The sequence below is a fragment of the Caloenas nicobarica genome, chromosome 5, assembly GCF_036013445.1.
Source record: "Caloenas nicobarica isolate bCalNic1 chromosome 5, bCalNic1.hap1, whole genome shotgun sequence".
Taxonomy (NCBI): domain Eukaryota; kingdom Metazoa; phylum Chordata; class Aves; order Columbiformes; family Columbidae; genus Caloenas; species Caloenas nicobarica.
Genome location: NC_088249.1, coordinates 44037369 through 44056624, shown reverse-complemented (window position 1 = coordinate 44056624; position 19256 = coordinate 44037369). Strand labels below are relative to the sequence as shown.

The 19256-nt window shown below is 42.2% G+C and overlaps 1 protein-coding gene across 2 annotated transcripts in view; it reads left to right on the top strand.

The window, feature by feature from the left end:
• EXT2 (exostosin glycosyltransferase 2) overlaps window positions 1-11798 on the top strand; it is a 79135-nt gene extending 67337 nt beyond the window's left edge. For both annotated transcript variants that reach the window (XM_065636490.1, XM_065636491.1), the window contains exons 11-14: window positions 3033-3176; window positions 3706-3834; window positions 5020-5102; window positions 11339-11798. In XM_065636490.1, coding sequence (XP_065492562.1) covers window positions 3033-3176; window positions 3706-3834; window positions 5020-5102; window positions 11339-11477 — 495 coding nt within the window. In that variant the 3' untranslated portion in view covers window positions 11478-11798. The remainder of the gene's footprint in view (window positions 1-3032; window positions 3177-3705; window positions 3835-5019; window positions 5103-11338) is intronic.
• The last annotated feature ends 7458 nt before the right edge of the window (window positions 11799-19256 follow it).

Here is a 19256-nt window from a genome sequence, read left to right as displayed (position 1 = left end):
AAAGTTTTAATTAGCTAATTTCTGAAGTTGCCTGTGACTTAATATAGTCTAATAAGCGTAATACATACGTGTTGGAGTATATTCTGGAAAAGCAAGAGCTGCTCTGTCCTCTGTCTCCCTGGGGAAGGAGCGGTGGCAGCTGTCCTGGTGGCACTGCGGAGCAGCATGGAGCAGCTGAGCCTGGGGAGGCAGAGAGAACTGGAGAGGGGAGACAGGAGGGTGTTCCAGCCATGCTGGTTGTGTCACTTGGGGAACCTGACTTGGAAACAAAATTACTATTATTTTCTCTTGGTGTCTTTTACAAGATTTTTAGTAAAAACTACCGAGTCAGAACTTCTATTTGACGTTTCATCTGGGAGATGCTTCGTCCAAAAACATGTTTTTCAGGGTTGTCTAGCAGAGTCATTGGAAAAGTGTCTGCAAAGAAGCATACCTCCTCTTCACTTGGCAATATGGTTTTCTTTGGATGTGTCCCTTACCAGTATTAAATCAGGCTATCCTTCTTTAGTCTGAGAAAGCTAATAAGATCACTGGCTAAAATGGAATGTATTCCTAACAGACTAACAAATTATAGGCAATCATCAAACAAGAAAATGGACGGTAGTATGAAATAGAGAGTAGTATAAGAATCATTACCCCTATTTTTATTCTGAAAGCTTCCTTATAAACAGTAGCTGTAGATATTAATTTTGGCACAAAACATATGTATGGATTTGGGCAATGAGCTGGATGCAGCTATTTGGAGCCTTTCCAGGAGTTACCATTGAGTGAGCTAGTGATGAACACTATGAAAAACCTAAGCTTTTCCACTGACTTTGATAGAATTATTTTTAAAAGGAATCTTTGTTTAAAGCAACCAAGTTATTTTTTAGATGCATCAAACTGACAGTTTTCAGGGACCAGAGTCAAGGTAGGGCTGAGATTTCCAGTGATACAAAGAAATCTGTATGAGTAACATGCGTTATAGTTGGCTTTTATTTTATGTTGTTTGGGCTCTTGAGGATGACACCAAGGGCAAAAACTAGAAGGGATATGAATCTATGGTTCTGTGTTGCAAAGTCACTGAAGTCCCTTGGGAAGCAGTAGCTGAGTTTAATCTTTCAGCTGCCTTTAATACACATGCCATTCCCTCCACAAGAATTTTTAGCCTGGTACAGTGCAGATCTGTAGTGTTCTGTCAAATCCTTTGCTGAGCCTCAGTAGCTTATATGGTGTTGCCCTCCAACAGCTGGGACATGAGCATTTTAACAGTTACGTTAAAAAAAAAAAAAAAATCATTGATTTGGGGACTTGGAAAGTGAGGAATAAAATTTTGGAAGAGGGAGCAGCCATAGCTTTTTTTTTTTTTTCTTTATTAATGGTTTTTTATATCATGTCAAAGTAGGTATCTCAAGACCTCACTGGCTTGCCTGCCAAAAATCTGTATTTTTTTTTTAATTATCTGATGGCACCAACTTGTAGCAATGTCCTATGAATTATCTTCCTTGAGTTCCAAATCACGTCTGCTTTCAAGAGCCCTCTGTTAGAGCATTGTCCTAACTAAGTACTATCCAAGTACTTATGCCCTAGAACTGTCTAGAAAGATTGATTTCTGGATAAAGTACAAGTTGGAGAGTCAGAAGATCTGGTTCCCATTCTTGTTTCCTGTATGATTTTTGGCAGGTTTCCTCATCTGTACATTTTAAATAATAACTGCTCTCATCATGGGATTCTGAAGCTATATTAACTGACAGCAATAAAACGTGTAGAGATGTACAGACGAAAAGGTATATAGTGATGCAGAATCACAGAAATGTTGATACAGAAGCTGTAACTTAAAGCTGGTTGTCAAAGTAAATAGGATAAAACAAAATACTTGCATAGAGTCCTTATAGTCCAGGCTTTGCAACTGAAACATACTGACACGTAAAAAGTGCCCAAAGTGAACTGCTGGCGAGATGAGGTTTGCAGGCTGTTGGAATTCCAGATAACACTTTCTTTACTGCAAATTAAACTGTAGAGTTTCCTTGCCTTTTGCACAGAGAAAAGAGGTTTGCCAGTGAAGATGCCATTGGGGATTTATGAGATATTTAGTAGTTGTTGTTGATCTTGCATACACAGTGAAATTTGGGTGTGTGTTTATTTATACACTACCAACTTGCTGTTTGTCAGTCAAGATTCTTCCAACAAACCTGGCAACTATTTGGATTAAAGGACAAATTTTGAGTAATTTGTCTGCAAATAATGCAGATAAATACTAACTTCAATATCGATCAGCAAAAAGACAAACTGTATTTAGCAAGCAGATAGTGTTCAGACTCTTCTAAATAATTATAATCCTTTCTCCCTTTTTCCCTAATGCAAAAAATGACCATTTTTTAATGTGGCCAGCAGTGTGGAGAACTGAGGTTGCGTTAATGATGCCCTTCTCCTTGTTCCTGTCTACTGTGTTTGATCGTGTAGTCAGCTACAAAGTAATGTATGGAGTGACAGGGATGGTATCTTGATTGTATCCAGCTGTCTGGAACAAGTCAAGGGCAAAGAGGCCTTCCATGCAGCAGCAGATCCATCCAAGCACCCACTAAAGAATACCAGAAATATTAAAATACAAGCCTGTTTTAAGACTGTTCCTGTGAAAGGAAGCAGGTTGGTTAGATCCAAAGCCAGCTGTGAAAGTAGTTAGGTTGTAGCCATTATCTACTGAAGCTAACATCAAAAGTTCCATTTTAATCATGCTTGGTTTTAGTTAGTGTTAAAATGTTTTTGGAAAGCTGGTTGTATTTCTCTACGACAAGGAAGTCAGTGTTGCTTTAGTGGCCTTTTGCCCTGGGCCATGGCTTCCTTGAGCTGTAGGGACCTTCCGAAGCAAACTTGGGCTTTTTCGGACTTCTTCCAGGCAACTTCCTGTTCCAAGAACTGGAACTTAGAAGAATTGAAGTGGTCTTGCGCCACTGTAGCTCTGCCCTCCAACAGCAGACGTGTTGCATCTGCACATTGGTGTTTGCTTGCTGTGCAGGCCAGCTTAGCAGTGCTTCACGTCTTTTCCTCTTTAGGTTTGGCGTGAGTTCCCTGACAGGTTGGTTGGATATCCAGGCCGCCTGCACCTTTGGGACCATGAGATGAACAAATGGAAATATGAGTCAGAGTGGACCAATGAAGTCTCAATGGTGCTCACTGGGGCAGCGTTCTATCACAAGGTAATACACAACTTCTGGTATACTAATGTACAACGTGAACCTTTTTTGAAGAGCTGTGTGTGTTTCTGAGAGTGTTTTGTGGTGCCATGGTTATATGTTCCACAGCAATCAGAGAACCAATTGCAAACTTTCTCTAAGCCTCTTTCAGTTGCTGTGAAAACAACTGATTTGTCTCTGCCTGTAAATTAAAACTGCTGCCTTCATGAACTTATAGGAGAACTCTTGCCATTTTGCATGACCTTTAACTGCATAGCAAATTTTGTAGTGAATGTAGCTTTGTAGCTAGCAGTTCAAGAAAAGAAAACTGATTGTGAAGAAATATTTGTGCTGGTCGAGAAAGGAGTAATTATGCTATTAAGCACACAAAAATGATTTTCTATCTGCTCAAGTAGTCCTTGGCTGAAGGCACTATCACAATTTGCCTGTAATCCATCCTTAGGTGCCTGCTCTTCAGTGATTGAACTATTCAGTGTCTTAGAGTTACTGCATCTGTGTTTAAAATGTTCTTCTCTTTCTATCTATCTTGCAGTATTTCAACTATCTTTACACCTACAAAATGCCTGGAGACATCAAGAATTGGGTGGATGCTCATATGAATTGTGAAGATATTGCCATGAATTTTCTAGTGGCAAACGTCACTGGCAAATCAGTCATTAAGGTGGGACTTTTCTGCACCTTAACTTTACAAAGTTTAAAAACATGATGCACATACTCATATAAATGTATAATATTAGTGGGCTTCAATATATTACTTAATATTCCTTTTTCTCTCATTTACCCCTGATATAATGTCTTGTTCTCCTTCCACAGTAGAAAAGCCATTTTACTAAAACTTTTGTGCTAACTGGGAACAGAGAATTGGTTTTTTACCCGTTGTTTCCAGTGGTTATTTTAGCCATGTAGATGAGATATGAAAAAGATAATTTAAATGATTGTGTGTATATATATGTGTGTGTATATATGCACGCCCACATACATATATTTAAACTATTTGAGATTACTAGAGGAAAGAAATTGTCAACTGTCCACAGCTCGCTCCGTCATGGCCTGGCAACAGCTGATTTATAGGAATGTTAATTGCAAGAATGTTAATTGCAAGATCAGCTTTAAATGAACTTTTTATCCCTGAATTAATTTCCTGACATGTTTCGACACGTTTTCAGGTCTGGACATTCACTCTGTACATTCATTTCAAAGTGTGTCAACTTGGAATGAGATTTAGAGGCCACCAGGCATTACTTCAATTAGCAGGGTCCATTTTCCCATCTGTCCATCATCATTTACTGGGGCTGGTGGCTGTATTTCCTAGAAAAGTCTTTAGAAGATAAAGTGTGTGTTTTTGCTGAAAAAGTTTTTGAGCTGTATGAGGGCACAGCAGAGTAATTTGGCACCTCTGTGCAATTCGGAGAGTCTTGCAGTTTGCCAGTCAGCTATTAACTGGAGTGAGCAAAAGAGCGTCTGTTGGATTAATGTTACGGTGAAGTATGGGAAGCTATATTTCATCGCTGTTATGGCTGCAAGAACAAATGGTGTTTATACAGGGACCTTGGCAGTGAGAAAACAGTCATTAAACAGGAATTAAGGAGCTTGTCATCACCACTTCTTTTCAGTTACAGAAGGAAAAACCCCTCCAAGCTGTTTTTATTGGGCCCTTGTGAATTTTGCAAGTCAGCCGGGCCAGATGGAGCTGAATGGAGTGGCTTTTTTTTTTTTTTTTTTTTTTTTTTTACCCCCCCTTTTTGAGACAGCTCAGCTTACACTGCAGGCATGTTCAGAGATATTGCGCTGCTCTCTGTGCAAGGAGATTAATGTCCCTTCTGTTGATAATTGATGATATACGCAGGTGACCCCACGAAAGAAGTTCAAATGTCCAGAATGCACAGCAATTGATGGGTTATCACTGGACCAAACACACATGGTAGAAAGGTGAGTGGCCACCTTTTATTCCTTTGATTGCCTTGTTCTGATCCCTAGAATCTTATCCTGTGCCTCATTAAATTAGGATCAAAAATGCTCACTGATTGTATTTCTGTAAACTACTAATTTTGAAAGAATGTTGCATGGATTTGATCAGCATAAGTCATCCCTACAGTGAATGATGTGATACTGAAAAGTGGACTACTACAAGAAAGGGCTTAAGAAGGGCACAATTTTTAGAATCTTTGCTGTAAGGCATAAGGGACACATATGACATTCAGGTTGTTGGCAGTGCTTTCAGTAATACCACATTTCTCTTTTACTGTGGAACATGAACTGTAATGAGTATGAGATTTATTTTTTTAACCAGACAGTTGCTAGCTTACCAAAAAGTAACAAGGACATAAATTATTAATAATGTATTTGAATTGGTGTTTGTACATTATTTTTCCTCCAAAGATTGTGAACCACATTGCTTCCACTAGTGAAGGGCATTTTCCTGCACAATTGCATGTCACATTTTTAACAATGGCAGCATTATTATATTTTTTTGTGATAATTTAATTTTGAAATGAAGTATGTATTTGGAATGTTTAGAGTGAAATATTGAAAGCTGGTAAGTATAAGAGTTGCATTTCCTGCTTAGAGTAAAATGGCTTCCCAACCTTGATCAAGACACTGCCTTGGCTTCTGAATGTGTAAAATGAGGGAAAGTTTCTTCACTTCTACAAAGCTGTTCAACACCCGAAGGGGCTACCTGACAGTAGATGTGAAAACTAGTTATTAAGTGGAATTAACCTGAGATCTAGGACTGACAAAGGCATTTCACCTTGGGCTTCTTGGGCTGCTGCATCTCTCCTTCAAACTTTGGGAAAAATAGTTTGCAGCCATGGAATTGGTGGGGTAGGTAAGCAGGAGTAGCCGTAGTGCTGGAGGACACCAACAGAAGGGATGACAAAGTAAAAAATAATCTGACCTGCGTTTAAAATAGGCCATTTCAGATTTGGACTGAGGCATGTAACATGGTCATCTTACCAGTTACCATGGTTATCATCTTAACAGTGAGCTTTTTTCTGGCCTTCTCTGCAGTACTCAGCAAATTTAGAATGTTGTGTCCATTTACTGGCCTTTAGCAATGTAAGTGGTATTTATGTATTGTAGTATGTGCAGTGAACTAATGCAAAACTGGTTATTAGGTTGGGGTCTCATTTGAAAAAAGAATGCATACATGTGTCTATCTGATGTGTAAACACACCTTACACAACACACACAAACACATACATAGTTTGTCTAATTGATTATCAACCAAGCATCATGCCAGGCATTGAAGAGCATAACTGCCCAGGTTAGTGACAAGGTATTTAGACTGGATATATACTAAGGCTGGATTAAAAAAGGGAGTATGCAAGTCAGAAGTAAAATGTAACCCGTAAGCTGGTAAAAATTACTCTGCAGAAAACTTCTGAAGGAAACAGCTGAAAGCGTTGTAGATCTTAAATGTTAGCTGAAGGGGAAGCAGAAGAGGTTGTCGCTTGTCCAGCAGTTCTGCATTGGCTTACAGGATGGACTAACCGAAGCCAGTTGAGCTTTCATGTGATCATAGTAGTAGCTTTACAACAGCACATAGGAATTTTGGTCATGAAGTAGGTTCTCATTAAGGTATACACTATAAAAACAGAAGATGAAAAAGTGCATTTTTCTCCGAAGTGCATTATGATGCAGGGTAAAGGTCATGTTTCCATGTCTATCGCAATTCTTGTATCCTCAGAATTAAGTATCATTGACAGTTTATTGAGAACATGTTTAAATTGTTGCTTTGCTTCTCCGTAGTTTCCAGCAGAGGAGATAACTGGGTTGTGGGAAAAGTTAGATTGACTGCAAATCCACATACTTTTATTTGCCCAGCCAAAGGAGTACATGCAGGGATAGAGTCTGGGGCCAGAAGAAAATCTGGAGGGATATACAGTTTGGGTATATTCAGACTTCATTTTGAAGATCGTTAATATACTGAAACTGCATGCTACACCTAATGCCTTCTTGCCCTGTATTGTTATTATCTACCTTCAATATAAGGGAGTTATTTGAAAATCTGGAAGGATTTCTTTTTTTGAATCTTCTAGCTATTCATTTTAAGTGGATAATAAAATGAGAGCAACTCCTAGAGAAATTTTCCTACCTTAGCAATAAGGCTCTTACGTCTCATATACATATATATATATAGAGAGAGAGAGAGAGGGAGATACTAGCTGTTTTCAGGGTCAGGAGAGAACCTGAATGGAAAAAAGTTAATGCATCAGGGAATCCTTGTCATATTACAAAAGAGTAACTTTATACAGGTAACTTTACAGTGTTGGGTACTGAGAATGATACCTGGGACATCAGGCAAAAAGCCATTATCAGCTTCACTTGCAACTTCCAAAGTGCCTGGCTCCTTGCTTTTAGCATTCAGAAATAGCGACCAGGTAGTCTGAGCTAATTAGTTGCCCAGATATTCAGGGATCAACCTACTGTTTGAGAAACAAAGAGTTTATCAGGCTTGTCATGGGCATGCACAACGTTTAGTGTTAGGTTTCTGGTTCAGAAATAGCAGAGAGATGCTCAGCAACTGCCTGGTGATTGTTTTGCGACTGTAAGAGATTTGATAGGTCAGTTGTGGAGATCTGTCCAGGAGAGACATGCAACTAAACAGTTCTGTTGGGCCTTTGGACACTCAGCAAAGACAAAGGAAAGATGGTCCAGTTGAACTTTCTCTCTTATGAAGAGATTTTTTTTTGACCAATATTGAAGGATATTAACAGTGAATCATGGGAAAGCCAACACTGCTATTCTTCCTGCTGTGTAATTTCTCTGAGATCAATAAAAGACTTCAGTCCCCAGGGTTATCAAGCTCCATCATTAAAATATATTCACTAAAGAAAGCTTTGAACCTAGAAACCCCTTCTTGCCCTAGGTTAGCCTTTACCTCAGGTCACAAGAAGCCGTAGGAAGATCTCACAATCCCTGTATTTATAGGTGCCGTTTAAGTAGCAACAAGTTTTCTGCCTTTAGCCTCTTTGCATCTGGCTCTCAAAAACGGAGAACTCTGTGAAATGCAGCCTAGAGGGCAACTGCCTGTACAGTAAATACAACAAAGGGCTGAAGTGCTTCTGCAGTGACATTAGCAGCAGTGTCTTATTTAGGACCTGGAAGCAGTTGTTAGAGTCAAAATGGGAAGCCATCCCCTTGAGATGCAAACAGACCAGGTAACAGCCAAAGGCTGCAGGTGCAGAGCTACCCTGCCAAAAAATATTTGGGTTATAAGGGAGAGGAGACTGATTAAGAGAGACCTTAACAGACACAAAGTTCACCCAGTCTGCCAGGGGCAACAGGGCTCTCAATTTCTGAGTTCACAGAACCTTAATTCCTTGTTGAGCACAACTGCATGTTGTCAGCAGAGCAAGGAAAAAACGCAAAAGAATAATTCTTGGAAGCAAACATGTTTTTTAATATGAATTTGCAAAACTATTGATGCAGCCAAGAAAAACACCTTCTCTCCATATTAAGGTGAGACGTAGCATTCTCTTGGCTACCTAGCTTTGAATGTTTAATGTTCTCGTTGTCCTTTCTAGTTTATATTGTCCAAAAGTGGCAACGGCTTTGGAATGCAAGCTATTTAGTTCCATGCAGGAGATGAAATTTTTGGAAAGAAGTGGCTTTTTTGAACACATTCTGTGGCTTGTGTATGACATTTTTCATCAAAAAAAACCCTGTTTCTGATGTTTAATATTTCCTGAGGACTAACTTTTCTGATTCAGCCAGAGTGATTAGAACATACCTATTTTTCATTTTAAAAATTTCTTTAACAATTAAGTGGTTTATTTGTGGTTAAAGATATTGTGCTGGTATGCTTGAATGGTCTTGCCACCAGAGTAAGTTTGGCTGTAGAAGGATTCTACCTTGATGTTTTCTTGTAAGACCTCATCTGTGATTTAGGAGTATAACCTCTGGAGGGAAGAGGTCAATTTTGTCTCCACTATCCGCTTAGTTTTGTCATTTGCCCTGAGGGTGCTGCTTCGTTCTGGTTGTGACAACAGTTGATGCGATGTGGGCAGCAGGCTGAGATAACTAATTCATTTCACACCGGCCACCAAGCAGCTGTTACATTACAATGTCTTTCAGTCATGACTGGCAGAGGCAGGATTTGAACCAGTAGCCTAGAAGTATTCTTGTATTCGAGAAAGCAGTGAGGGCCAGCAGCTGTGCAAACTTCTCACACACACATCTCCCCATGCATCTACCTCTTCGCCTGTGAAGTTTGTGCTTTTCCTGCTACGAGATTTCTCCAATACACGCAACTTGCATTACAGTTATACACATTTCTCTGAAGTAACAGATGATTTGGAAGTCTGATGTTATCCTGAAAATCAGATGTCTTTAATGTATCTCATGTTTGGCATCTCAACGAGGCAACAGAAACTGCTTAGCAATCCTGAAGAAAACACTCGGTTCCTGTTCTCTGTGTTGCTGTAACCTTTCTGTGCCCAGGGCCCAAAGCTCACCCTCCCAATGGTTCCCCGTGTTATTGCAGAGGTTGAACAGCTACTTGGGTCTCTCTGCTTCAGTCCTGACTGGTGGCTCCTTTGCTTGTTCAAATCTGTGCTGCTCTGGAGCAAATTGTGCTTGTGTCAGGTCTGGAGGTTGCTTCCCACTGTACATGGTTTCCTCTTACACTCTGAATTCCTCTTCGTTTGTTTCCTAGTCCAGAGATTTGAATCTGGAGGTAGGGAGAAGTACAAGGGGGTGAGAAGGTAGCAGAAAGTAAAATATCTGAATATTTTATTCAAGTATCACCCATATGAAGTAGTTTTCTGTCACTTTACTCAGGCCAGAAAATAGCTTGAAATATGACCATTATAGCTTGAAACAGCTGTGTAGAGATGTAGCACTTTAACAACCTGGGCTTTGTGTTTTCCTGTCATTTACTTTTGTTAAGGAGGGAGCCATGGAATGGCTCACAGGCTGAGGAATTAATTTTGAAAACCAGTCTTGCTGTCCCATCTACTTCAAAAGAGTGTTTGGGGCAGTGTTGAGCGGTCTCCATCACAAAGCTGTCACACTCAGTTGGTGTGATTGACCGGGTCTGTTGAGGAAAATTATCCTGGAGCCGCAGTGACCCCCTCCCGCTCCGAAGGGGTTGGGAGAGGGTGCGGTGGCTGAAGAGCGAGACCTGCTCCGGGACCGCCTGCAGCACGTCAGCCCCTGGAGCCGAGTCCAAGTGCTCATTTCTTTTGTGTTTTCCCTTTTAAATGGCAGAAGAAACGTGACCTGTTTTCTTGTAGCTGTCTCTGTTATTTTATGTGTTGGACAGTGCTGTCACGATTCTTGGTGTCTGAAGTTCTCACAAGCTGTTTTATAAAGTCCGCAGTTAAGGTTAGCTGAGTGCTGGCTGAGGTGGCTGTTTCCCCTGCCTTGCTTCCACAGGTACTGTGCCTTTCAGTGAAAGAGTTAAAGGGCTGATGTAAGGTTAAACATCTGTTTGCTTGTTTTCTGAAGCACATGGCAGTCCCCTTCTGCAGCATTACTGACACCTGAGATTGTTAAAACTGAAAGAGTCATCAGTGGTCCGATCTTCGTTATGCTAATGTGATGCCTTACTGCTCAATATCTCTTTATTTAGACAAGGAAAATAAACTAGTTGGTTTCATTTTATAGGTTTTTTTCAACCGCACTTTTAAGTTACAGTACAATCAGTGCTGCCTATACACTGAGACATGTTTATTCTTGTGGGAAAAGACAGAGCTTCTGAAGAAGCCTGAAAAAAACCAGATTTTTTTTTCTTTTTTAGAGCTCCATTTTCACAAAGGCTTGTTTTTTGCGAAACCTTTGTTATGAGCCAAACTGACCCAACAGTGGCCCTTTAAGAGACATGTTGGCAGTTAATCTGTTCTGGTTTACAGCATGTACATTGCTTTAAGAATGACTGGAATTCTAGGGGGAGGGAGGAGGGAAGCTTTGACCTCCATGTGCACATGTGCTGCTGCCAGCATCCCCTTGCTCATCTCTGTGATTAAATGGATAAATCAAAGAACACCAACTTCTTTTCAGTTCCCTCTGCAGTGAGGCTCTCTTTTTATTTATTAGTAGCCAGCACAGCTGAACAACTTCCAAGCGCGAGAGGGAAGGTTTCTACCAGTTATGTTGGTATGGGAGCTGGTAGCCAGCCCAGTTGTTGGCATTCTTAATTACACTGCTTTCCCTTTCACCAGATCTGAATGCATCAATAAGTTTGCCTCTGTCTTTGGGACCATGCCTCTGAAAGTGGTGGAGCACCGTGCTGACCCTGTCCTGTACAAAGATGACTTTCCTGAGAAACTGAAGAGCTTTCCCAATATCGGCAGCTTGTAAAGGCAGCTGTGCAACAAACCGGAGTGACGAAAATGACGGCTGAAAAGGTGCTATGAGGAATATAAGGCCTGAAGAAAAAGATCACTAGAGAGTGGGTTACATCTGAGGGAGATGGGAATTAATGTTGTATTCTGCTATCTTATCTTCCCTTTGCATTGCACAAAGATGAAATGGAAAGCTGAATAGCTGCTTCTCTGTTGCTCACAGAGGTTTGAATCTATTCATGGGTCTTCCTAGAAATGTCAAACACACACTTTTCTCCAATGGAGGCCATGCACCTGGAAGAATAAAAGAGAATCTCACTCTCTGTGTTCTGACTGACATGACCGACCTATCGAACATGCTGCAGTTCTCTGGTTTGTAAGCATCCATCCATTCAAAGCAACTGTCTGCAATGTATAGCTGTTCTCTTTTGGGAGGGGCTTACTGCCTGTGCGCTTGGTGGACCTCTGTCTTTTGAGCTTCATTGTTGGCCTAGACAACTGTGTAAGTTTTTTTTTTTTCTACCTAGCGAGACAAATGTTTATTTTTTTATATCATCAGCAGCAAAAATCTGCATGTTGTCACATGGTTTAAAGGGCAAAGCGTTTTGTTTTACTTAAATTATTTTGATGTGAATTGAGATACACAGCAGCTTGGCGGATGGTCTCCAAAGCAGAGACGTGCAGGACAGAACTCCAGTTGCCGCACGTCTTCCTGTATAAATCTCAGGTTTTCTGCTATGTCTGTGCAAGAGACTGTGACTCAGTGTCAGAATTAGTTGTACCTTTCAGTCTGTCTTTATTTTTGCTTTTCATTATCAAAACAGAGCAGTCAAGTTATGGTTTTATATTGTAGCCATACATTGAAACAACAGCCATGAAGAGAGGTTTTCACATCTGAATCCTCTTCAGCAAACAACTACTTGTTTTAGTACTTATTGTACAACACTTCAGTTCACAAAAATTCCCAGTTAACAGCTTCAGTGCACAGGGATGTGTGTCTGTGCAAGACACTGTTAGCACACACTTAACAAACTCCTATAAATTACCAGTATTGGAAAAGCTGCTGGATCTTTGCTTGAAATTTAACTAAGGAACCCATTACCATAGGCTGCCACTGAAACATCCAGCTTAGGAAGGCTTTTGGAGAAGTTTTACATTTCTCACAAACATCAGAATTGTTTCCAGTACGGAAATTAATCCAAATTAGAAAATTAAATGCAGCAAAATTAGAAATAAAATGGCCTGGACTACTTCCTCTACTACCAATGTTAAAGATGATCCCTAGTTAAGCTGAGAGGGGAATCTCTGTTCCAGCTCCACTGAGGAAGTGTTTGTTACCACATGGGGTAATTGACTGATATTGCTGTGGGTGATTTGACTGTGTTTTGGAACCTCCATCGCTGCCCGTTACAGAGACGTCCTACTCGATGGGCTGTTTTTCTCTTACTCTGTGAGCAACCTTATTTCTCAGATTTTGCCAAACCCCAAACAATAGGGCAAGTGTTAGGCATCACGGTTCACCCCCTCTCTTAAGCTGGATAGGCAGCAATGACAGGAACCAAACGAAAATCAGGCTGGAAACAGGAAACATCTGCTCCTTTTTGTCTCACCCCCACTAAGACTTATCTTATTGCCCAACACAGTGGATGTGCTGTGAATGAAAATCATATTGGAACAATAGCTCTGAGGGGATGCTTCACTTCATAACTCCCCTGGGATGTGCCTGTAAAATGGATCGTCCGATTCTCTGGGAATGTTTAATTACTAGTAAATGTTTTTCGCTGCAGTCTTTGTTTCATTCCTCAGTTGCAGCGGGAGGGGGTGTTGGGGAGCTGGGAGGATAGCTGTTGCAGTGACAACAACTGCTGGCTGCACAGTGGGTGTCACAAGATAGAGGAAGGTTTGTCACTCGCTGCTTCTCCATTGCAGCCTCTCGGGTTCATTCACATGAACTTTCTTTCTGAATCTTCCTGTTGATTTATGTCCTGGTGCTTAAGCATCAGGAAATACCAGCATATTTCCCTTGAAAAGCTTGCTTTAAAAGGATAGCTATGACAGTGTAGTAGTCACTTCAGTTTCGGTTGTTCTTTTGGGGCTGATCTCTGCTCGGCAGGCCTTTGCAGTATAATTCAGTTTGTAACATCTTCCTTGCACAGAGTTGTGAAGCTGCTGTGATTTCGTGGTTCTTTCTCAGTAAGCCAGGATTTTTGCACAGTGTGTTGAAAGACATGGAGGATTTCAAATAGTGGGTGGAATATTTTTAGGTGACGACAGCTTAGCCATCCCTCCTAAACTGATCTATAGTTTCAGGTCCATAAAAGGCAACAGGTCCTTGTGCCTGCATCCCAGACTATCGGAGTGGATTCCTTATCTACCAAATGTCCAGTGACCCGTATCAGTTGTGTTTTGTCCTTTTGTGTTTTACAGTTGCTTATATAGAGCCATCTCATTTAGATGGTAATTTGTCTCTGGTTTGTGCCATGGAAAAAATTGGGCAATTGACTGTAAAAGAAAAAAAAAAGTAAAATCTCCAGCTTACCCTCTACATTTATAATTATGATGTTCTTGATGCAAAATCAGTAAAGGTAAGATGTACCTGTACGTCTGATTTGGCATGCGTTTGTTGTCAATCTTTAAATTAAGATAATTGTTAACTTTTCATTGTATACATGTTATTTAAAAAAAAAAGGTTAATATCAGTATATTAAAAAGCAGATCCAAAGAGTGTTGTATTTGACCTCTGGAGTGGCACAAGGAAACATGGATGCGTTTAGGAGAGAGAATTGCAGTAACAGGCTGTTTTGCTACATAAATCTGTGTTAAACTTGAATATGTGCAGTGTACTTCAGAAAGATCCATCAGTAGTTTGTCTTTGCCATAACTGGAGTTGGATGGTTGTCTTTGAAGTAGAAGTTTGCTCTGCACGAATTCATCCCAGTCACCTTTTAGGAGAGAGTAGTTGTTGCTCTAATTTTCTGCCAAGATTTGACAGTAGCATTTATCTTGGAGAAATAGGGAACAGACCCTTTCTCCTTTTGTGAAGAAAACCAGCAAATGTTGAAGAATTGTGCTTTTGAGAAAAGCTTTGGCCGAGTCATAGAGATAGATGGTGGCCTCGGGTGTGGTGGCAGCTGTGTGACCGCAGCAGCACAGTCCCTGCGGAGCGCAATGCAAAGGGCAGCCCGTGTGCGTGGCCACCTCGTGCATCGCCAGGGGTGCGATGTGCCGCAGTGCTTGCCCTGCCAGTCATGGGGAGTCTTACGCACAGATTTTTAGCATCACCAACTCCCCCTACAATGTGTTGACTCTTTCCTTCCTCGCAGCTCCGCCGTCTCATTACAGGACGTGCCAATTCAAGCCCTAATGTACTGAGTTACTCTGTCCTGCCATCTCCAGCTCCTGTTCCTGGACTTTGTGCTGCCCGTCATCCTTCCACTGGTGTGGTTCAAGTATGCTTTACTGCAGCAACTAGTTTATCCCTGTCAAATATCAGTGCACAGGCCTTTTAAGCTTAAGGGTGTTGGAGATACAGATATCAAAATAATTGTGAGGTGGGATTTAAGAGATGCTCAGCACTTCTGACTCATTTTGCTTTTAGGTTGTATTGGTGAATGTTGAGCACTGTGGAAAAACGCTATACTGAGAGACATGAAAATGGATTTAGGTGGGCAATTTTAATGTTAAAAATACCTTCAGGATTTGGCATGAATGCCTTCCATAGTGGGTGTCTGGTTCCCTGGGTACTTCTCAGAAGTAGAGCACCTTTTAATCAGGAAAGATCTCGAAATGCTTAATTAGTACTACATAAATCATCTGTCTGACCCTTTCACACGGAAGCTGCTGTCATAACAGGACTGCAGCACAACACAGGAAAGAACAACTGGAATTGATGGTGCTGATGAGAAAATGGATTTTAAAAGCCCTAGCCAGCGATCAGATAGAGTAAGTATGATTTTTTTTCACCATTCTTCTTAGGCTTGCATGTTTAAATTTTACTAGGACTGCTGCAAAGCATGTTCTCCTGTAAACTAAAATGTAAACTACAGGTAGTTCTTGCAATCATGGATAGTCTCCTCCATGTACTTAAAGTAAGAAAAAAACATTCTGCAAAGTTGTGTTAGATGAAATATGTGCCAGAAAGTGAGCTGATCCTACTGCAAACCTCGGTCTGGTCCTGAAGAGCTGGCAAGAGCAGATGTTCCACCTACATTGTCTTTTCAATTTTTAGGCTGAAAGAAATCATTTATGTCAAAAATTGCCAGACAACTCTGAACATAGTATTCTTTGCATCTTTCTGTAGGATGTGAGAGTTATCCCACAAGCAGGTAATCATGATACACAGAGAGAGCATTTGCCTGACAGGGGAATCACCTAGAGCACTTTTGCTTTACTGTCGCATCATAGATCCTTCAGTTGTATCTGATGCTGTTGGGAGTGGATGTAGGACTCTGGAAGTTCTTTCTGTGACGTTTGCCACTGCTGTGTCTGAACACAATAAATGGAGCTTCACAGTCCTGCTTGAGTAAGATCAGCCTCTTACCTGTTACTGCAGATTAGCAAAAGGAGAGAAGCTGTGATATACCTAAGGCCTTAGGAGTTGTGTGGGTAAAAACAGGATTGGACACAAGCCTGTGTTTTAGCAGAATGGCCACACTTTGTCTGAACTGATGTTTGTTTGGAGTTTTGGGTGGCTGAGTACCAAGGTAGGGGACCATTAGCCTTGACTTTCAGTGTCAGCATGCTTCAGCCTGCCCTGGCTTGAAGCCATTTAGAGACATTCCTGGTGCACTCTGCGTAATTTCAGCCTGATGGAAATGGCTGTAAGGCAGTCCCACCTCTGCTGATCTTCAGGATTCCCCTGTCTGCAGCTTCTTGTGGCTGGTTTGAAAGTGACTTATGTTTCCCATTAAAGGGTAACAGCATCAATTGAGGTAATTAAGTAGGGTGGCATGGAGCTAGCGGCGTGCAGGAAGTTTTCTGACTGAAAACAGTGCAGCTCAAAGGTTCTCCCTGCAAAGTTGCCTGCTTGCTGTCCTCATTTGTCTGGAAAAGGATCCAGTAATTCTGCTTCCGATTTCCTTTACTCATTCTAAATGCCTGTTTACTTGCATATGTAGGAAGTTCTGTTGCTCCAGACAAGCATGACAGCTGTGCAGTAACTGTGGACTGAGATCAGGGCAACTTCGTCATGGTTTCATTAGGTCTATCAACTTCAATCAGTGCTCAGTACCAGACCGTATGCAGGGGAGGAGACAACAGTTAAGCTGGGCAAGGAGGGAACCCAGTGTCTACCGAGAGAGAATACATGTTTTGACTATTTCTACAGTCATAAGAAAAAGAAAATATCAGTTCAATTTCTAAGTCACATCTGTTGGATTTTTCACCTAAATTTTAATTGGTGGGGGACTGGAAAAAGGTAAAAAGCTGGACCATTTGACCAGCAAAGGTGTGAAGAACTTGGGATATACAGTCTCACATGAGGTTATCCATGTGTGACTATGAGATGTGGTTACTGTTGCACCCTGTGCTTTTACAGATGAAGCTTAGCTCGTTTGCCCCCCACCCCCATTCTGTACACCAGTGGGAATCCATAAAACTAAAAGCCAAAGCTTGGGACTGACTAAAAAGTGCCTCTTAGAGATATCCACCTGCCCAGTGTGAACATCTCATGCTCATAGAGTAGATAAGCACATAGTCCTTTGGAAAGACAGCTGAGGTTTTCAGGCCAAAGGCGCTGTCTTCCCTTCTGTGTGTCCGTGTAGCCAAACACTCAAGAAAAACACCATTTCTCACCTGGCTGTTGGAAAACTTAGAGGTCCTTCTTCTGTGAAACTTTTCTTTGGAAGGGAGGGCCAGGTCTCAGCTGTGCGCTGGGTGCAGTTAGTGCTGGATGCCTTCAGCCGAAGACTGATGGGAACAATAGCCCCTTTGCCACCCTTCATGCAAACAGGCAGGGCAAAAGGTTTGAAGCAGAAAGGACCGTAAAATGAGATCCAGGAATCCAGCAAGGCCGCAGCAAAGGAGCAGATCGCTAACTCGGAGCATGTGTCTTTGCCCCATGAGTAAGTTACGAACTGAAAAGCAAGAGAAAGTGGAAGATCCTTTCACAAATAATAAACACTTGTTTGTCTCAGATTAAATGCAACACCTTTACATGTGGGCTCCAGCTGGCCGTAAATAGATGCACCTTGCATGGCTGTTACCTTCCATGCCAATGAGAAGATTATTGTACGTCCATCTGCTTAAAGGTTAATAATCTGCTTTTAAAAAGAGGAAGAAAAAAGGCAAATCTGTTTAGTTTACAGGAAGAAAAAATTGTTTTTCATTAAAACTGCCCGAACTTTGCCCTGCCTCAGAGTCATATTCTCCAGCAGAGAAGTAACACGTTAACCTAGGTGCTGTAGCCGCACCTCCTAGAGAAATTTTTCCATGTGTTTTAAACAACTCCTGTAATGCCAGTAGGAAAGTGCAGCTTCAAGAAAAGAATGTATGATTCTAATCTGGGTCCTGCCCCTCTCTAGAGTTTATAGAGAAATGTTTTCGCTCTTTGGCAATGTTCAGGCCAGGAGCAATTTCTGACGTAAACCTGTACAAGTAGGATGTTACTGAAACTGGCTTATAGGCTCTCAACAGCCTGAGCTTTGCCAACATCTGGAGAATCTGGCTTTGAGTGCTTGGGGAGGGAAGGAATTTTTCTCCTACAAGTGAGGGGAATGGATAAGCTTGCAACAGCACCTGCATTATCCATTTCTTTGTGAGATGGAAAACAGCCATGCTCCATCTGAACTGAGCTGATGCTCCCAGCCAACTGATGGAAAGGCCAGAGGGGCTCTGCAGGTCTCGATGGGTTGTTGACAGCTGCTGGACACCTTCTCAGCTCTGCCTAAACACAAAAGCCACTTTCTGGTTCACCCAGCGTCTGTTACTGGTGCCGGTGGTTCTGTGGAGTCTGAGGGAAAGGCGGTCTCAGCTGAGTTATTGATGGGGTGGAAGCAGCAGAAAGGGCCCTCCCAGAAGACAGTTTTCCCCACATTGGGATGGGGCAAGAGATGTGCTCTGGGAACGTGTGGGGCTGAGACAAGCCCTTGCCTCTGTGCACGGAGAAGCAAAGCCCTGAGGCCTTGGTCTGCCCTGCAGCCCAGGAGGGTGCGTGAGGCTTGAAGGCCTCTGCCAGAGCAGAGCTGGGAGGGGAGGGAGCGTGACTGGACCAGCAGAACATGGGAGAAGGAGCGCTTTCAAGGGGAAGGTCCCCCCCATGGCCAGCCCTGGGTGTCTTCTCTTCGGACTTCAGGAGACCTCGTGCCACAATGCCTGGAGCATGGCTGTGCTGTGTAAAAGCGGTGGTGCTGTAGCATGGGGAACCAGCTGGCTGAGGCTCCCCAGCTCCTCAGCGTCTTGTTGCCAACTCACTTCTCCCTGTGTCAGCCATAATGGATTGTCTGCTGCCATGCTATGGACTGCTTGGGAAGGGCTGAGAAGCCCACAGGAGCCCTGCAAGGCTGCTATGCTGCCAGAAACAGCATCTCCTGAGCCCTAAGACCATCCTCCTCTTCCCTGTGGCCCGGCGAGCAGTGGTGCTCTCCGAGGCAGAGAGGCCCAGTTAGCCCGGAGCTGGCTGGCAGGACGTTCCCGTGCCCGGCTGCTGGCTGTGAACCATCTCTTTGTAGGGGGAGAGGCAGTGGGCCTGTGAGCTGCCACCTGTTGTTAATCTACCCCCGGCTAATCCATCCTGCGCTGTGTCAGCAGTTCAAAAGGGCACTGTTAGTATTTTTTGCCAACTTCAATTAACCTGAGA